This window comes from Octopus sinensis, linkage group LG5 (genome assembly GCF_006345805.1).
Source record: "Octopus sinensis linkage group LG5, ASM634580v1, whole genome shotgun sequence".
Lineage (NCBI taxonomy): Eukaryota > Metazoa > Mollusca > Cephalopoda > Octopoda > Octopodidae > Octopus > Octopus sinensis.
In genome coordinates, this window is record NC_043001.1 from 39603302 (window position 1) to 39621598 (window position 18297).

General features: G+C 32.3%; 1 protein-coding gene across 1 annotated transcript in view; it reads right to left on the bottom strand.

Moving 5' to 3' along the window:
- LOC115212116 overlaps window positions 1-18297 on the bottom strand; it is a 798722-nt gene that overhangs the window by 391626 nt on the left and 388799 nt on the right. The window contains exons 8-12 of the mRNA XM_036503334.1: window positions 13941-14189; window positions 11611-11865; window positions 9106-9414; window positions 5391-5492; window positions 356-374 (exon numbers count right to left, since the gene is read on the bottom strand). Coding sequence (XP_036359227.1) covers window positions 356-374; window positions 5391-5492; window positions 9106-9414; window positions 11611-11865; window positions 13941-14189 — 934 coding nt within the window. The remainder of the gene's footprint in view (window positions 1-355; window positions 375-5390; window positions 5493-9105; window positions 9415-11610; window positions 11866-13940; window positions 14190-18297) is intronic.

Here is an 18297-nt window from a genome sequence, read left to right on the forward strand (position 1 = left end):
GACAATATACTTATTAATTAAACTGAAACCAAGTGCCATCCAGGTGATAATTACATAAACATGTTGTTGAAAGCATATTTAATTATTAAAACATTGACATGCATAAGTGTATTGAGGCAAGCACGAAAAGAAAAAAATATTATTAGTTGATAGCTAATATCATTTTCAACAAAATATATGGAAGAAAATTTCACATGCATTTTAACCTCAGCTAAACTGCAACATTTCTGTAAATTGCCAAAGCATTAGCATGTATATTATGATGTAAACTTAATGATTGATGAAAGTTAATCTTTGAGAGAAATTTCCTCTCTACTTTACAAATAAACAACAGGTAAAAATGTTATATACTTACTCTTTCTTGCACTTCACAGCTGAAAAAAGAAAAAAGTGATGTGTATAGAAATGTTATTCAATATTAAACACAATTAAATTGCGGAAAAATTAAATGAATGATGGCTCTACATAGATCTCAGGTCAAAATCCAGGAATACAGAAATATAGCATTCAGTGAACACATTGACATTTGAGCCTCTTACAAGCAAAAACAAAAATAAATAAAACTGGTAAATTTTATAATCCCACCATAAATAGTAATATAATTAAAAAATAAGCATATAACTAGTTACCCAACTACATAAACAAGGAATTGATAACGATAACAAACCTAAGATTATTTTAAACCAAACTAATAGTATCAAACATTATAATAGAAAAACTATTACTAAGTTATATACCCAAAATAAATAATAAACAACCAATTTACAATTGTAATGATTGCTACAACGATAATAACATAATTAATAAGCATAGTAATATCAATAATCAATTAATCACTTATGATACCAGCACCACTGTTAATCCATATAATGCCCTGAATAACAATAATATTAAACCACACACTCACTTCATTAACTCTAAAAAACCTAAAATAGATTATAATATACCCATAAATTATAATCACCCTGGTTATGCTAATAAAATATGGTTTATAATTCTATATGCAATGCAAATTAAAAATAACATAATTAAAACTATATTTAAAGCCATTCATAAATACTTTAACATTCATAATAAATACAAATCATACAAATAATAAATTCATAATAAATGAAATCATAAACCACAAAACTGTCAAGATAGGTTTTAGCCCCACTCATAACTTATTTACCATTACATCATCCATTAACAACAGGAAATTAAACAATTCTACACCAATAGACATGTCCATAACAATAATTCTAACTCCCTTGAACTTAAAATATATCTCGCAAATTTCACTAACCCTAATAATTATGCTCATATAAATCCCAATAATGGAACTATAACAACCCATACTAACACTGCTAATACAATTTCTTCTAATAGATCCATACATAACAATATTTATGAAAATTGTGATTGTAGAGTTAAAAATAATGGTAAATTTAAGAATTCATGTAAAAGTAAAAATGTTGTTTATCAATGCACTGTTAAAGCTCAAGGCAAGAATTATTTTTATATTGGCTTGATTGAAAATAAGGTTGAGACTTGGGTGGCAAATAATCTCCAGTCTTTTAAAAATAAGCAGAAAACCAATTCCACTGGATTAAGTAAATTTATATGAGAATTAAAAGATACTAATACTGACTTTGAAACTGAATGGGATATCATTGCTTCTGCACTGGCTTATAAAAGTTAACAACAAAAAAATATCATCTTTGTATCACTGAAGCTTTCCTTATCATTAGATCTAAGAATATCCAACTTAACTTATAAATGAGGAAAATATTTTTTGCATTCATGCAGGAAAATATGTATTTTCTAAATTTAAATAATTAACTTATCTCTCTCACTGAAATATTTGTACAACCCCTTTTAACTCCATAGCTTTACAAATATAAATTACCTCTCCCATAAATCTTATCTAACTACACTATCAATTATATAAATATCTACCTCTATAACACATAAATTTAGCATTATCTTATACCAACCACCTCTACTAATTTAACCTTTTGTACATATCATTAGTAACCTACCAGCATTTGAGTATACACAATTGCTAACTTTTATAACTGTTTGACTATTATTCAAACATTTGAACATATGCACTTGGCAACATTTATATCCGTTTGACTATTATTCACACACCTATCTTGCATTAATAACCCCCTTAACAACTATTTGATGCTTGTTATGCACACACATTTTTATATTTTTATTTATATGCATGTATATAAATTTATATGCATATATACATATGACTATATCTGTGTAACCTGCCAGTACATTTGTATATGTGTACATATGTGCATACATATGTCTAGGCACATGTGAGTATATGAGTATATATATACATAAATATACGTATAGATTTATGTGCAGGTGTATCTATGTACATGAATATATTTATGCATGGAGTTGAGTATGGATATTTGTACAACTATGTCGACATGAGTACTTATTTATATATAGGAGTGGCTGTGTGGTAAGTAGCTTGCTAACCAACCACATGGTTCCGGGTTCAGTCCCACTGCGTGGCATCTTGGGCAAGTGTCTTCTGCTATAGCCCCAGGCCGACCAATGCCTTGTGAGTGGATTTGGTAGACGGAAACTGAAAGAAGCCCGTCGTATATATGTATATATATATATATATGTTTGTGTGTCTGTGTTTGTCCCCCTAGCATTGCTTGACAACCGATGCTGGTGTGTTTACGTCCCCGTCACTTAGTGGTTCGGCAAAAGAGACCGATAGAGTAAGTACTGGGCTTACAAAGAATAAGTCCCGGGGTCGATTTGCTCGACTAAAGGCGGTGCTCCAGCATGGCCGTAGTCAAATGACTGAAACAAGTAAAAGAGTAAAAGAGAGTAAGAGTATATATATATATTGACAGAAATGGTAAGACAACAAAAGAATGAAAGTATTATGTTAATAGAGGAATTTATCTGTAAATATAATATGTGACAATTATTCGGTAGCTATGATAAAACTCCAAGTTTTGGATGTTGATGTGGAAACCCACGCCGCCATCTCTTCAGTTATCCAGCCATTGAAAAAATGCTATGAAAATGACCGTTAAACAAAGAGAAATTACTGTGTGATTAACCGTTATTAAGACAAAAGAGCTATTAGAATGACCGCTAAGTGAGGGGAGGGAGTAAAGGTAAGGGAGTAAAAATGTTCATAGTATCCGCATAAGCACGCATGTCCATACCTACACATGCACACCCGAACACCCACGTACATGTGCCTATAAGTATATACTCATCCACCTTCACTTGAAACACACACATGCTCACCCACACATTCTATATATGCACATACTCGTATGCATGCACACACACGTCTATATGCGCACATACCCGCAAACGTCTATATATGCATGCACACACACACACGCACAAAAAAGGTACACATCAATATACGCACATGCACAGGAAAAAACAGGGCTAAAGGCAAAATACAGAAAAATGTGTAAAAAAATGTGTAAAAAATAAGCAATTAGAGTAAAATGCATCAATATATGCACATACTCGCACACATGCACACATCCACACACGCGCACAAAAGATTCCATATACACGTCTATATATGCACAAGGAAAATGCAGGGTGGAAGGTAGACTAAAGAAAAAATATGTGTAAAAAATATGAGCAATAAACCTATAAAAATATGAGCAATATCTCTATAAATATGTAAAAAAGTATATAAAAATATATAAATATATTTTTAAAATATATAAGAAATATAAGTAAAAAGTATAGAGAGATAAAAAGCTTGTACGTGGACACAATATAGAAAGCATATCCTATCTGTAATTTTAGGGGGACCAAAAACGTAACAAATATTTAGCCACATGATCTGAAAAGTTCAGTTCTTGAATTTAGACATGGGGCGGGGTCTAAGCTGCTTTTCCAGATGTACCATCTTTCCATATCACAAAGACTGCACTTTCCACTGCCGTTGGTGTAGGGCTAACACTTGGCTAAGATCTTCCAATGGATGTTGTAACTGACACCTTTATCTTTTAAGGACCATATATGACTGGATAATTTGGTCATTTTCCTTTTATCCCAGTGCCTGAAGCTCAAGGTGTGATTACTGAACCTGGCCTTGAAATTACCCTCTTCAAAGCCCACATATTTCTTCATCGAAACTGTGTCCTTAGTGGATATAGAATCCACGGTGGCTTCATAAATGGTCTCGGACAGGCAAGCTCCATTTAGCGGCACAAATTTTTATCCCTGCATGAACAGCTGGTTTCATATTGTGGTTTTTGTGTGTTGTGTGCGATTATATTTTTAAAATTAGTAGTTGAGCTGAAACTGATCTTTAAGTCATGTCTATTGAAGAGCTTTCTGTAAGTATGGTTGACTGGAAAATGTCTATCTATCAGTGCTAAGAAATACTTGCTTATATTGAAGGTCACTTCGGGTGAGTAGGGGTGTGTGAACCAGATAGTTTTCCTATTCCTATGTTTCCTCTTCTTTATTATTGGACTGGTGTATAGGTGTATAGGTTATTTTATTACAAAATATAAACCCCTTTTGAATGCGTCCACCACAAATGACACTACTACAAGGGCCTTAGAATGATACCTGTGCAAATATTAAAAACAATATATTCACAACAGTCACTACCCATGAATTTATTTAGAACAATTCCAATCACTACTATTACAACCACAACAGGTCACTTTTAAGTTACTTGACCATTTAAGAGCATTCCACCAATATCCTCCTACTATCATACCACTTCCACATACATCTTCCTTCTTTTTCTTCACCACCTCCTTTCTCAGCTACTACTGCTGTTTAAACAATCGAAACCAAGAACTCATATCAAATATTAGGACTACTACTACTACCTGCTACCAAGCCCTCACAAGAGTAAAAAAGAGAGACACAGAGAGACAGAAAAAAAGAAAATGTCCTTTGCATTTGAAAACTATGGAAATATTTTTTAAAAACATTTCATTTAGTTTTCCCACATTTTAATTGTTTTTCATGCTTTACTCTAAGATGAAAAAGTTGCTTCGTATAAAAAATTGTTTTCTGAAAAACTATTAGTGCATGTTTGCACAAAGTGAGTTTTGAACAAAGTTGGCTTTAAAAATAGAAACCATCTCATAAGAAAAAGTTTGACTGGATACAAATGAGTGCATGTTTATACAAAAGAAGTTTTACAGTAAAAGAAAATCTTATTTTACTAAGCATTTTATGCTTTTTTGCAGCTTATGAAAGGCCAAAGTTTGACCTTCAACAGGATTTTGGTCTATAGGTTGAAGAAACTGTCATATATATATATATATATATATATATCTGTGTGTGTGTGTGTATGTGTGTAAGTCTCTCGATAGACAGATAGACAGATAGACAGACACTTATAATGTATAAAACATACCAACCTCTTATTTTGTGGCTGTTATAAATAAGAAGTACCAAAGTTATTAATAATACAATTCCTACAAAGCAACCAATAATTGTTCCCAAAGTGACTTCCGTAATTTCTGAAAAGATATATTAAAAAGACCTTGCATTAATATATTAAAAAGATAAAGGGTTATGAAGGTCAGTAGATGCTGGGGTACACAACTGCTGCTGAAGACTTCAAAAACAATAAAAATGTATATACAGTTGTGCACCTTTTTATATCAGCACAAATATTGTACAGACGATTTGTTTACAATCATTGTAACACAAAGTGTTGCCTAAAAATAAGACTATAAATATGTTCTATATTGCATTATAATAATGCATTAAGGCTACGTGTTTCAGGTCATATATAAAAGTTTCTTTACAGTTTTTTTTTTGTGTGTCCTTATTGTACTATCATTTCATTCAGCTTCTATTTTCTTCACTCATCTAATCCAACAGAAGTGTTATTTATATTACCTTTCATCTCATTGTGAGATACAGCAGCATTTTCTTGTATTTTTCAAGTATATTTCTCAAAACATTTTATGTAATCAATAATTTAATTTAATATGATAATATGATAATTCAATAATCAGTATGAGAAATCGCTCATTTAAAATATCTATTGAATGTTACTGAATAAATATTGTCACCAGCAATTTGATTTCATTGCAATAATGAATGTTAAAGATCTTAGAAAATAAAATCATTTTATGGATTAAGAATTAACCCAAATCATAAACTAATGCTCTGCCTCTAAAACTCTCATAGTAATTATAATTCTAACAACCATCTAACTCTTACCCCTTACTCTATTGATCATTAAAAAACTAGCAATGCATCCCAGCATTGCCCAGCTGTTATGACCTACAAGTACATTGTATTATTTGCTCCTTTCTTATGGGCAGAATTGGCATAGCTAAAATATAGTTAATGGAATAATGGAAGTATTGTTTGTTTAATAGTGATAGGTGAGGGTACAATTTGCATGTGAGTGCTTTCTGTTCTTAAGAAAGATCAGAAACTATGTATTGTTTCATTGTATAAAAGGAAGTTAATACGATCTTGTCCAGAAATTACATTTTCAATATTTAAATTTCCCCCTATCCCCACCACAATTTCTTAATTTGTAACTTTTCTATCAAATTTTTTTGCTATCTTTGTAGAAAAATACAGAGATTATGAATCTGGGAAATATATATATATATATATATATATAGACATACATTTTTTATAGTTTAATTTTTCTTAAAGAAACACTCAATGCCCCTTCCTCCACCTCACTCACCCATCACCTACCAGCTTTCAAAAAGCTAAAATCTCCCAATTTTTCACTTTTGGCTGATGTTTCCCGCGTGCATAGAATTCTACTGAAAAAGTAGACTTAAAAAATATCAGACAACTAACAGAAAACCCAACATGCTAGAAACCACAGGTAAACAACACCATTTCTGAAGAAATGTCACCATTTTCCAAAAGGCTAAAAGTGAAACATTGGGAGTGTGTAGCTTTTTGAAAGTGGTGAAGTGATGGGTAAAATTCTTAAAAATTCATATTCTCTGTTTTTTCTCCATCTATTACCGAGAATAAAAATTTGAAATAAGTAAAAAATGACTTTGGTGTGGAGAGGGAGAAAATTAAAATATTGAGAACGTATTTTATGGATGAAATTTTAATTTCCTGTATCGCAAACATAGGAATTGGAAAAAAATTTAGGGAAAAAAATAAGTGTGGGGTGGAAATGTCATCTTGGACATGCTAGAAAGAAGAGATAAAGGATAGGATTTCTGAGAAAACTTCCTTTTGAGTTTATATCAAAGATCAGGTTTTTAAATATGCTCATCACAAATACAATAGAATTACACAATAGGAAAAGATCATTTCATTTGGATTTGAGTTGTAAATTTGCACATGCATGCTGAAAGAAACAACATAATTCACACAGAAGTTTTACCTAGAGTGTGTGTATGTGTGTCAAAGGAAGTTATTTTTGGCATTCTTTTGTCTGAAGAAGCAAAGTTGTCAATTCAACATATATAGGATCATATGATTGTTCATTAATTTCCGTAAAATTGTTTTAAATTCTGTATACTTTGAAGAGAGAAGAAATCGAAAGAGAGAATAAAGTAAAAAGGCGATATTTGCTTTTAAGTGAGAGGAGAAAGTAAAAGAGAAGAGAAACATCTGTGCCTGTCCCTCTATCTTACTTTAACTTTCAACACCTGACATAAAGCTAACCCCCTCTCTGAAATACACTCCTAGTCAGTTGAGGGAGCTATTTCCTTTTCCTTTATTTACTTTGTCTTGCATGATACTTGGTAACCTTACTAATGCTGGTATCATGAAAAAAAGCATTCAATACACACTGTAAAGTGATTGGAGCTAGGATGGGTATCCAGCTGTAGAAACTATACCAAAATTGATATTGGGTCCTGACACAAATCTGCAGGTTGTCAGAATCTAGTAAACTGTTTGGTCAATGTAAGTATGATAAATGGACACTAAATGATGATGGTCTTGACAGAGCTGGAGAACTTTTCACAGACATTCAATTTTGAAATTGCTCTGTGACCTATATCAAAAAATAATTTAAAACCAAAACAGTAATTTTATATATGTAGCACACTTGCCAATTTGTGAATTTAAAGATTCCTTAGTTTACTCATTACAGATGTACCCCACAGATTCTTTACACCTCACTTCACTCTTCATACTGAAAGGTTCCCTCAGTTCTGCTATCATCCTTGTTCTTTAGCTAATGAGAACACAGATGACCCATAATCTTCAAGTAATCTACTCTAATACACCTGTTTCTAACTTACTGTGACAATGTTATCCTTCTCTGACTGGTTCTGATAGAATTTTTGTAACTTGCAGTCACTTGTCACCATTTAACTCACTATACTGCATTAATCCAAATATATGTGCACAGCTGACATATTTATTAAATATTTTCTATGGAGGTAATAAGGTGGTGAACTGGCAGAAAAGTTAGTGCACTGAACAAAATGCTTAGTGGTATTTTGTTTGTCTTTACCTTCTGAGTTCAAATTCCACTGCAGTTTGCCTTTCATCTTTTCAGGGTTCATAAATTAAGTACCAGTTGCATATTGGGGTCAGGCTTATCGACTGGCCTCCTCCCCAGAAATTTTGGGCCTTTTATCTAGAGTACTAGAGTAGAAAAGATTCTCAAAGGAGGTAATAAGAATCTTATAAGAAAATAACTTAATAGATTTAACCAATTAGGACCAGTAAAAGGCCAAAAAAACATTAAATTTTAGTATTTGCATGCATCAGCTTGCTGTTTCCATTTATTAGCTGAAATTCTTACCACATTCAAATCAACTCCACTCTCATTATGTAGCAAATATTTAAGTAAATATACTTAAAATAAATAGTTAATTGAACAGAAAATGTCATTCCCAGAGTCCAGGGAATGGTTTTTCAGTGAAAGTTTTGCTCCAGTAATTAACTAAAATATTTCTGAAAAGAAAATTGTTTACTTACAAATGTAAAAGGGATTAAACAAGAAACAAGGCTAAAATTGACTCTCCATCTTTATAACATATAGCTAATTTTAAGACTTGATCTTAAAGCAGAACCTTGAGTACTTTGCAATGAATTAATCAATTCTAAATAATTCTGTATAATATGAAACAATATTTTAAATGATTAAAGAATAATTACAAACATGTAACAACTTACCTTTATGCCTCAAGGTAAAAGTAATCACTTCTTTTCCTACAGAGTTTTCCAATGTTAAGGTATAAGTTCTAATATCATTATCTTTGATGTCTTCTGTTTTTAAATGAGTACAGCTTCCTTTGAAAGGAAAATCACTTGATACAAAATCAGTTGTTAAATATTTGTTGAAGTCAATTAATTTGTCATTTATTTGCCATTTTACATCAGATTTTGGATGTGAATAAAAACACTGTTTGAAAATTACAGATTCTCCAATTGAAACATTTTTCTTTTTCGCATCGTTTGATATTGAACTGAAAATAGGTTTCACTGGTGGAAAAAAATAATAAAATATTGAAAGAAAATAATATATAGTGTAAATTTTAAATGGAAGATTCCTAAGTTTTCAAAAAATAAGTGGAATGAATAAAATGTAAATTATATAATTTGGTGACAGAAATTTACTTTCAGATTGATTCAGCAAGTATTTAAGGCTAAGATATTGACAATTCTAAGCATCTGTACCATTTCACCTCCAAATTAGAATCCCTAGTTGTCAAACGAACTCTAGTGTATCATCCCATTCAATTACAACCGCTACACAACAACCATGGCATATTTTAAAGAGTATGGTCCCAGAAGATCCTCTAACACTGTTGTCTCATCACATACCACCTGATCAAGTCATCCAACTACTTGCATATCTCTAAATTTTATGTTAACAATCTGTTGTACTAAGTATGTAAAATATCTGAATAACCTACCAAATACCAAACACAATTTTGATTGTTGTGTAAGACCTTCTCAATTTTACACATCACTAAGCCATATAGATTAACAACCAGTGAATGCTTTCTACTACAGTACTACTACAATACAATTTCTACTACATGCAAACAATAATAATCATCTGAAAGAAATTCATTCACACATACAAAGATTTCAAAATGAAGATTAATGATAGAGTAAAATACACCTTTATGCAATATAAGTTTTTATCACTCTTAATTCCAATTACACAAATTCTTACTTATTAGACATTGTTGTGTAAGGGAACTGTAATGCAGGGAAATAAATAATTCACCTACCTTCTTGCCATTTTGCCACCCAGCCGTACTCAATCCAGAGCTCATGCCTAGCCTGCACACCTAACGATAGCAACTGCTAGTACCCATTCCTGTCAACTAACTCACCTCACATCCATTCATCATGAGCACCCAAGGCAAAAGAGGATGACTCTGATTTTCCTTCCTCACTTCCTCTCTCACCGTTTCTGTTCCAGTCAACGCCCTTGTCTGTACAGACATCACAGCCCTTTCCTTCCAGCTATCTCATCCCCACAGACATCTGGCAACTTTGTGAAAGAGTCTTATTCACCACTTTTTAACTAACCCAGTATTTTTACAATTCTACTCATTACTTGAGATGTAACCATTATGGCTTTTAAGTCCCAAAACGCCTTGATCACTTAAAACTAGCAAGTCAAGTTAATAGTTTCAAGTGTTATCTAAAAATAGATAACACTTGCTGGTTATTTTCATATATTTGATCAAAGACAGGAGGACAATGTGTGACATAAAAAGAAATATTTCGAAAGGGGCTGGGCTTATATAATCTGTATTAGATCTCACTTCAGAGATTTTGAGATTTATGATACTTTAGGAGGCAATTTTCATTATCTGATATTGTCCTAGATATCACCCTGAAGTTATTCTTGCAAATTGACTAATTCTTAATAAGTTTTGAAAGTTTCTTTCTCAAATATCACTTAATACAAAATGTGTGTCAACTCCATTAAAGACAATCTCTCCGATACTGCTCAGAAACAGTCAGTATTTCTAAGATTATACTGATAATCTTTTTTCATTAGTTCTTACATTACCTCAAATCTCAAGACATCTGAAGTGGTAGACATTCTATAAACCATCCCTTTTATGTTACAAAGTGTCCTTCATACACACCTAAACATGATATAGACATTTCTTTTTCTAAGTATAACAAATATAACATAGTATAGAATTTAAATGAAAACCTCATGCTACTAAAAGTTTTAGGAAAGTTTTTGGAAATATCTGTTATAACACTTAAAAAATAAATGATTTATTGGCTGAAATTGTATATCTTTATAATTTGAATTACTGTAACAAGAAATATTTAATGTTCTTGCCTGATGAGTTAATTTGCTGTATATTCATTATACAGGTATGCAATAGACAGTTGAAATAGAACAAACTAAACAATAAGAAAATTCAAAAGGGAAACTATTTCACTGAATAATATGAATGTTTAAAATTTTCTTGAAAACTGCTTCACTTCTTTTGGAGAAAATCGGATGAATTGAGCTCTACAATTCTTAACTATTTACATATCAAACCATTCCTAAAACTTTATAGGTACAAATTGTCAGTTTTATTGATATGCATAAAAAAAACAAAGTCCAACAATCTTCTAATAGGATAAAATCAAATAAAAATCTGATTGTAAATATGTTTTTAAGATTAAATTATGATTTTGTTAAATACTTACCTGGAATTTTGTAGTTTGATGATTTACTCACATGAAAATCTTCATTGCTTACATGACACTCCCATGTACCAGTATTATTGAAAGTAGAATTATTTATTGATAATACATTTATATTATAAGTATTCTTAGTGATGTTTCCCCATTTTTGCTTCAGTTTGTATTCATATTTTTCTGGATTTCCATCAAATGCAGTGCAATTAATTAGTAAAGTATTATTTGTCTCATTTGAAATATGAATGTTTACTTGAGGAGGATCTTAAAAAGAAATAACAAAAACAAAATCAGAAAGCAGTTTCAGTTTAGAAAATATAATAAAAATTAATACAAAATTTCAGTTCCATACACATTTCAAAAATAAATTTATAAATAATATGGTTATAGTAATACATGAATGTGCCCATGGTAATGCCACAAGAGTGCTGGTTTGCTTCAGTAGGTTCCACTGAACCTTGTGGTATGCAACCAATTGAAGCACTTGCTACTGCATTGAGGTTTGTTTTTTCTTTCTCCCTTTTTTTTATGCTTTTATTTTGTAAAATATATTCTTGTTCATACCCTGTAAGTCTTCATATTCTAAGATTGTCATTGAATTTGTTTTCGTATTAAGAAAATCACAGCAAGACACAGTTAGGGATCTAAACCACTACAAATCCATAATCTCGGAGCAATATGAACTTGACCTTATAGCTAATGAAACATCATATTTTCAAGGGCTACTACAGTGGGATGCACTTTCAGTGAGTACACTGTATCGAATTTCCACCCAATTCTATTTTACATATCAAACAATGCAGCTTTCCAGATGGAGAAAGAGTCTTGTATGTTTTCTGATATACTAAAACTTTAATGTAAAGTATAGAAGCCATCTTATCATGGCTAACCACATTGGGGAGGGGGTGTTACTGTAGCTTTATAGCCCTAAGAGATCTTCGTCTCTAGCTGGCTTTAGACACAATATCTGTGTCCTTGGAGTATTTGCATAGGGAGGCCATCCCTTCCACGCAAGCCTGAGTGATACGCTCGAACTAGTTTCATCGCTACCTGGTGGTTACCGCCCATTGACGAGGGACAACAATCCCGAAACTAGTTCGAGTGTATCACTCAGGCTTGCGAGGAAGGGATGGCCTCCCTTTGCAAATACTCCAAGGACATAGATATTGTGTCTAAAGCCAGCTAGAGACGAAGATCTCTTGGGGCTATAAAGCTACAGTAACACCCCCTCCCCAATGTGGTTAGCCATGATAAGATGGCTTCTATACCTTACATTATCGAGCGATTACTGTTTCAATCTCATTCTGAGATTTAATTATGCCTAAAACTTTAATGTTGTCAAGTTAATGTTGAGGCCCTTTGATTTCAAGATTTGCTCTCACACCTGTAATTTTTTCTCCTAATCTTAGGAAGTTCTGAATCTGAACAGCAACAAGATTGCAAAGTATAGTGTCATGAATATTATTCTCAGAGTAAATACAGTGGATATGGCAGGAACAGCATGTTAGATGGAAGCATTATATGATTACTTAGAGCTCAGTCAACTAAAAGTAGCTGCAGTTTTTGTTTTTTCAAAAATTTTCTAAATCTGGTAAGACTGATACAGTTTGTGTCCAATTTTGATTACCAATATCTGCAAAAAAATGCATAAGTGGGGAGGGAATATCACAGACTTCAGCCCTGAGGTGGTTTGATTGTGTATAGTGGTTAGTGCAGGGCTTGAGCAATCAGGAAAGTAGGAGAGACAAATGCATTATATAATCTTGGAAAGGGGTTGCGTAATGTTAAGAGCAGTGTCATAGTAATAATAATAGAATAGGCAGGAAGAAGAGACAACACATGTATTTTACTGGTGTTATGCTGTGTCAGTTATTAGTCCACCAAGCTCTAAATAGGTACCATGAATCCAAGCAACAGGTAAGACGCTGTGACTAATAAGTATTTTCGAGTGCTTCAATAATCTAATTGGTTATAAGACTTTAAAAAGTAACAAACTGTAGTGATGGAATGCAACAGATTATATATAGGAGCTAGTAGTGATGGGGATGGTAATGGTAGTGGTGAAGATGATAACATTGAAGATGGTGGAGGTAATAGTAGTAGTAGTAGTAGTAGTAGTAGTAGTAGTAGTAGTAGAAGCAGCAGCAGCAGCAGCAGCAGCAGTAGTAGTAGTAGTAGTAGTAGTAGTAGTAGTAGTAGTAGAAGCAGCAGCAGCAGCAGCAGTAGTAGTAGTGGTGGTAGTAGTGGTGGTAGTAGTAGTAGTAGTAGTAGTAGTAGTAGTAGCAGCAGTAGCCTTAGCAGCACAGCAGCAGCAGGAAAAATATCTATACTTAACATACATTTCAACATGATATTAATTTTCTTTCTAGATGTCAAATTTCCATGCTTTGTGCTCTTTGCATTGGCAACACAGAAAACATCACTGCTATTTCTGCGATTAAAAGTGAGTGGGGAGTTTGAAGGAAAACTTTGATTTTCATATTCCAGCCTCACTTCTGGGATAGGGTTTCCTTTTGCAGAACAGTTTACAATGGATGCTTGATTCTCAATTAATGTCATATTCTCTGATGCAATAATATCAGGTACATCTATAAAAATAAATAAATTTTTTTAAATCACATGCTGAAAATTTTTTAAGAAACTTCATGAAACATTTTCCTATCATTTATTATGAAAGTTGTTTAATTCTTTGAATCCTAACAAGGCGTACAACACTGTAGACATCTACATGAAAATCACAGAAAAACTGAAAAACTGAAAAAATATTAGCAAATTCAACTGGACAAAATGTAATAAATACAATCTTTTCAACCATAGACACAAGGTCTGAAATTTTGGGAGAGGGAGCTGATTGATTACATTGAAGCCAGTGCTCAACCGGTATTTATTTTAATGACCTTGAAAGAATGAAAAGGCAAAGTCAATCTCTAGAAAATTTAAACTCAGAACAGAAAGATGAATGAAATGCTGCTTCACATTTTGTCCATGATGCTAACAATGTAATAAATATAAATTATGTTTAATTTGTAATGAGATATCCTTTACACCATCCTTTTTTTGTCTTCTGTCTTTCATTACCAAATTTTCCAGTAGTTATTATCTCCAGTTTCAATACACAAGAATATACCCATTATAAACAGAAAATGAAGAATTTATTTTTGATACATTATCTTTTTGACTGATTCTTTGTATTGATACTCCTCTCTTCAAGTGGCAGATTCCATTGTAGTTTGTGATATTTCCGTTTTTCCAAAAGATATGTGAACACAAGATGAAATTTATCGATTTTATCATTTTTATCAAAAGCAAGGTTATCTTCGTTCACATAGTTAGTGAATTGCAGTTATTAGGATTAGCTGCTTTGACTTGCAATGCTTGATTATTGGTTTCATATACTAACAGCTACCAAATTTCATCTATTCAGAACAACTGGATCAAATAATTCACAGGATTAGCTAATCCTGCAGTAAGATTATCAAGAATATTTTTAGACACAAGATCTCTGTAGGTTTGAAATCATTAGAAAACAATTTTTATTACAAATCTCAAAGTAACCTATTAGGAGTACCACCACACCCCTTCTTCTGCAATCTGAGACTACTTCTCATATATAATTTGTACATTTTGTAGAGAAACAGCATCTAGCATGCTATCTTTATCTGCTGGGTAATATGCTTTCAAAATCACTTTCATGGTTATTATCAAAACCTTTCTGATGCTCCATGTAATGACTAAAAATTGAATAATTAACTGACTGATGTCAGATTTTAAATACAACATATTTTCCCCCCAAGCCTCGCACAAACTTCACAAAAGCCACAGTGATACCTTTATTCAGAACACAAGCTGTAACAGCAATGTAAAATGATCATTGACTGGTGCAGAAAGCATGTGCACCAGGTCTAAACAGAAATATGTGGCAAAACAGAATACTAGTTTGATTGGATATAGGCACATATTATTGGTAATGGAATTCAAGGCCAGTGGGTTCAATGTTAAATAATGAAAACTGAATAAATACACTCATCTCTTAATGAGTTATTCTTTTTCTTTCACTGTATATTTTTATACATCCATACACTTTACATGATTACCTGTCCCTCTATGTCACAATAAATTCCTTTTTCTTAAACAGAAAAAGAAATTTACAATTATGGAAACAGTTAAATATATGAACCAAGGATGGAAGTGTTGAATGGTCATTCAATCTGCTAGAATTGTCATAGATTTCAAATCAAATCCAAATGTCTGGTAAACAAAAAAAGGGGGATACATTGAACAAGGTAATGCTGTATATACAAAAGGACAGGATGATCAATAACATCATCATCATCATCATTATCATTTAAGATCTGTTTTTCATGCTGGCATCAGTAGGACAATTAGTGGAGAACTGCACTAAGCTACTCTGTCTCTTTTGGCATGGTTTGTCACAGCTAGTTGGCCTTCCTAATGCTATAGGTTTTCTTCATAAGATTGACTTAAAGCTGAGCAACAACAGCAATAATTAAACATTAAACTATGATAACTTCAAATCTTAAAATACTTTCTATATGTAGTAGCACTTCCTGTTGAGTGAGGCATTCAACCCACCTCCTCTAATTTCTAGTATCTCTAAAACCAGACGGTATATTTCAAGTCATATGTATCAGTATAGCATACCTCTCACAATAGGCATGTACCACCGCAGCTATAATTCCACTTATATGATGCAAACAATAAAACATATAATGAACATAGTAGGTATTATTTTAGTTCTAGATATCATGATGTTGAGATAAATAACATTTATATATGAACTATATGATAAAACAAGAGCAACTTTTATAAGAAAATGTACAACTGTAAACCTTCACACAGACTGAAACAAATCTGAGCTCTATCAATTTGAATAGAAATATTGTTTACCATTGATTAAGCTTGATAAAGCTTGATAGAGCTGAACTGAAATGTTGAAAATTAATTACAATTAAAACTGCAATATAAACTGTGATGTTATCAAAAACTTATTTTGCTGTAGTGAATAATGTAATTTATGAGCAAATTTTATTTAGAAGAGGAGGAACAATATCTATGACACTTGCAGAATTTCTTTGTTAGGTTGCTAATGCTCAATTTGATTTCCTGCAAATTTATGCCAGCAGGAAAAATATTGAGGAGGGAGTTTCATAGACTTTCAGTTCTGAAATAAAAGGACAGAAGGAATTAATACAGGGTTTAGGAATAAGACCAAAGATAATGAGGCTAGGATAGCTTGGATCATCAGATAAGTGTGGGCAGAAGTAGTACGCTACTTACTAATTTAGAGCAGAACTAGTTGTAGAAGAGGTGAAGCAGAAAATTTGAAGGTTCCTAGTTGCAGCATGCTGGTAAGTGAATCCCCCCACAGTCAGTCTTTTGAGAGATGCAGTCAATAATGTGTGTATGTGCATGCATCAGCAAAACTATACCACATATTAGAGTAGTATTCTAATGAGGGCTTTTTTCTGAGAGGATAATCAATTAGTCAGAGCTGAAATAATTTCTGACTCTAGAGTGGAAGCTTAATCTTTGGAATGTTGTATTGACAATATTATATATATATATATATATACTAGCAGTATAACCCAGCCTTGCCCGGGATTAAGTTACGATTATTAAGCTAATCAAGTTCTTTATTTCAAACCAAACTAAGTAATATAGATGTCAAATTTGGGCAAAACCCATTGAAATTAGTTATATTATATATATATATTATATATATCATATATATATATAATATAATATAAATATATATGGGCAACAGACACGAACACACATACACACACGTACATACACCTATTGCATGTTTTGTGCACGCATATATGTTCATAAACAGAACTGAATGGAAAAAAATGTTGTTAAATTTGTAGATTAACACTCACACAATTTTCACTAAGAAAAAAAAATCGTTTTTTTTTTTGCATGGAATCAACTACTCTGGCCTCAAAACCCTCTTTGTGGTTCATGAAATGGAGTGGGGTGTGGTGGAAGCCTCACAAATTGTACCCATTTATATTGTGTAATTCACTGACAAATTGTTACTCACCTCTTTGTTTCTTTGTTGTTAAATAAATGGATTGTCAACAAAACACTTTTTTACTCGGCATAAAATAAAAACAAAACTCTTTCGCACCCAAAGTAATATGTGTGAGAGAGAGGGAAGAGAAAGGTGAACGATTTAAAATAAATTTATTGTAATTGTTGTGTGAGAAAGTATATATACTATGATTATAAAATATAGTGTGCCTTTCAAAAACAAAAAACAAAACATTTTACATTTTATTTTTTATGAACGTAGTCACTTACTCTCTCCCTCTCTCACTTTGTCTTTCCCGTGAAACTCTCTGCCTCCTTCTTCCATTCTCTCTCCCTCTCTCACTTTGTCTTTCCTGTGAAACTCTCTGCCTCCTTCTTCCACTTTTCTTTATCTCATTTCTTTTTGTTAGACGCTGTCAAAAACGCAATGGCTCTCTCTCTCTCCCTCTCTCACTTTGTCTTTCTTGTGAAACTCACTGCCTCCTTCCACTTTACTTTTTCTTTTTTTTTTGTTAGACGCCATCAAAAAGCAATGGCTGATATTTGTTATGGTTAAAAGCTATGGTTGAAAATAGATTTTTACCCTATCCGCGGGTGCCTTGGGAAAAAAATAAGTTGACAAAACCCAGATAGTATGTT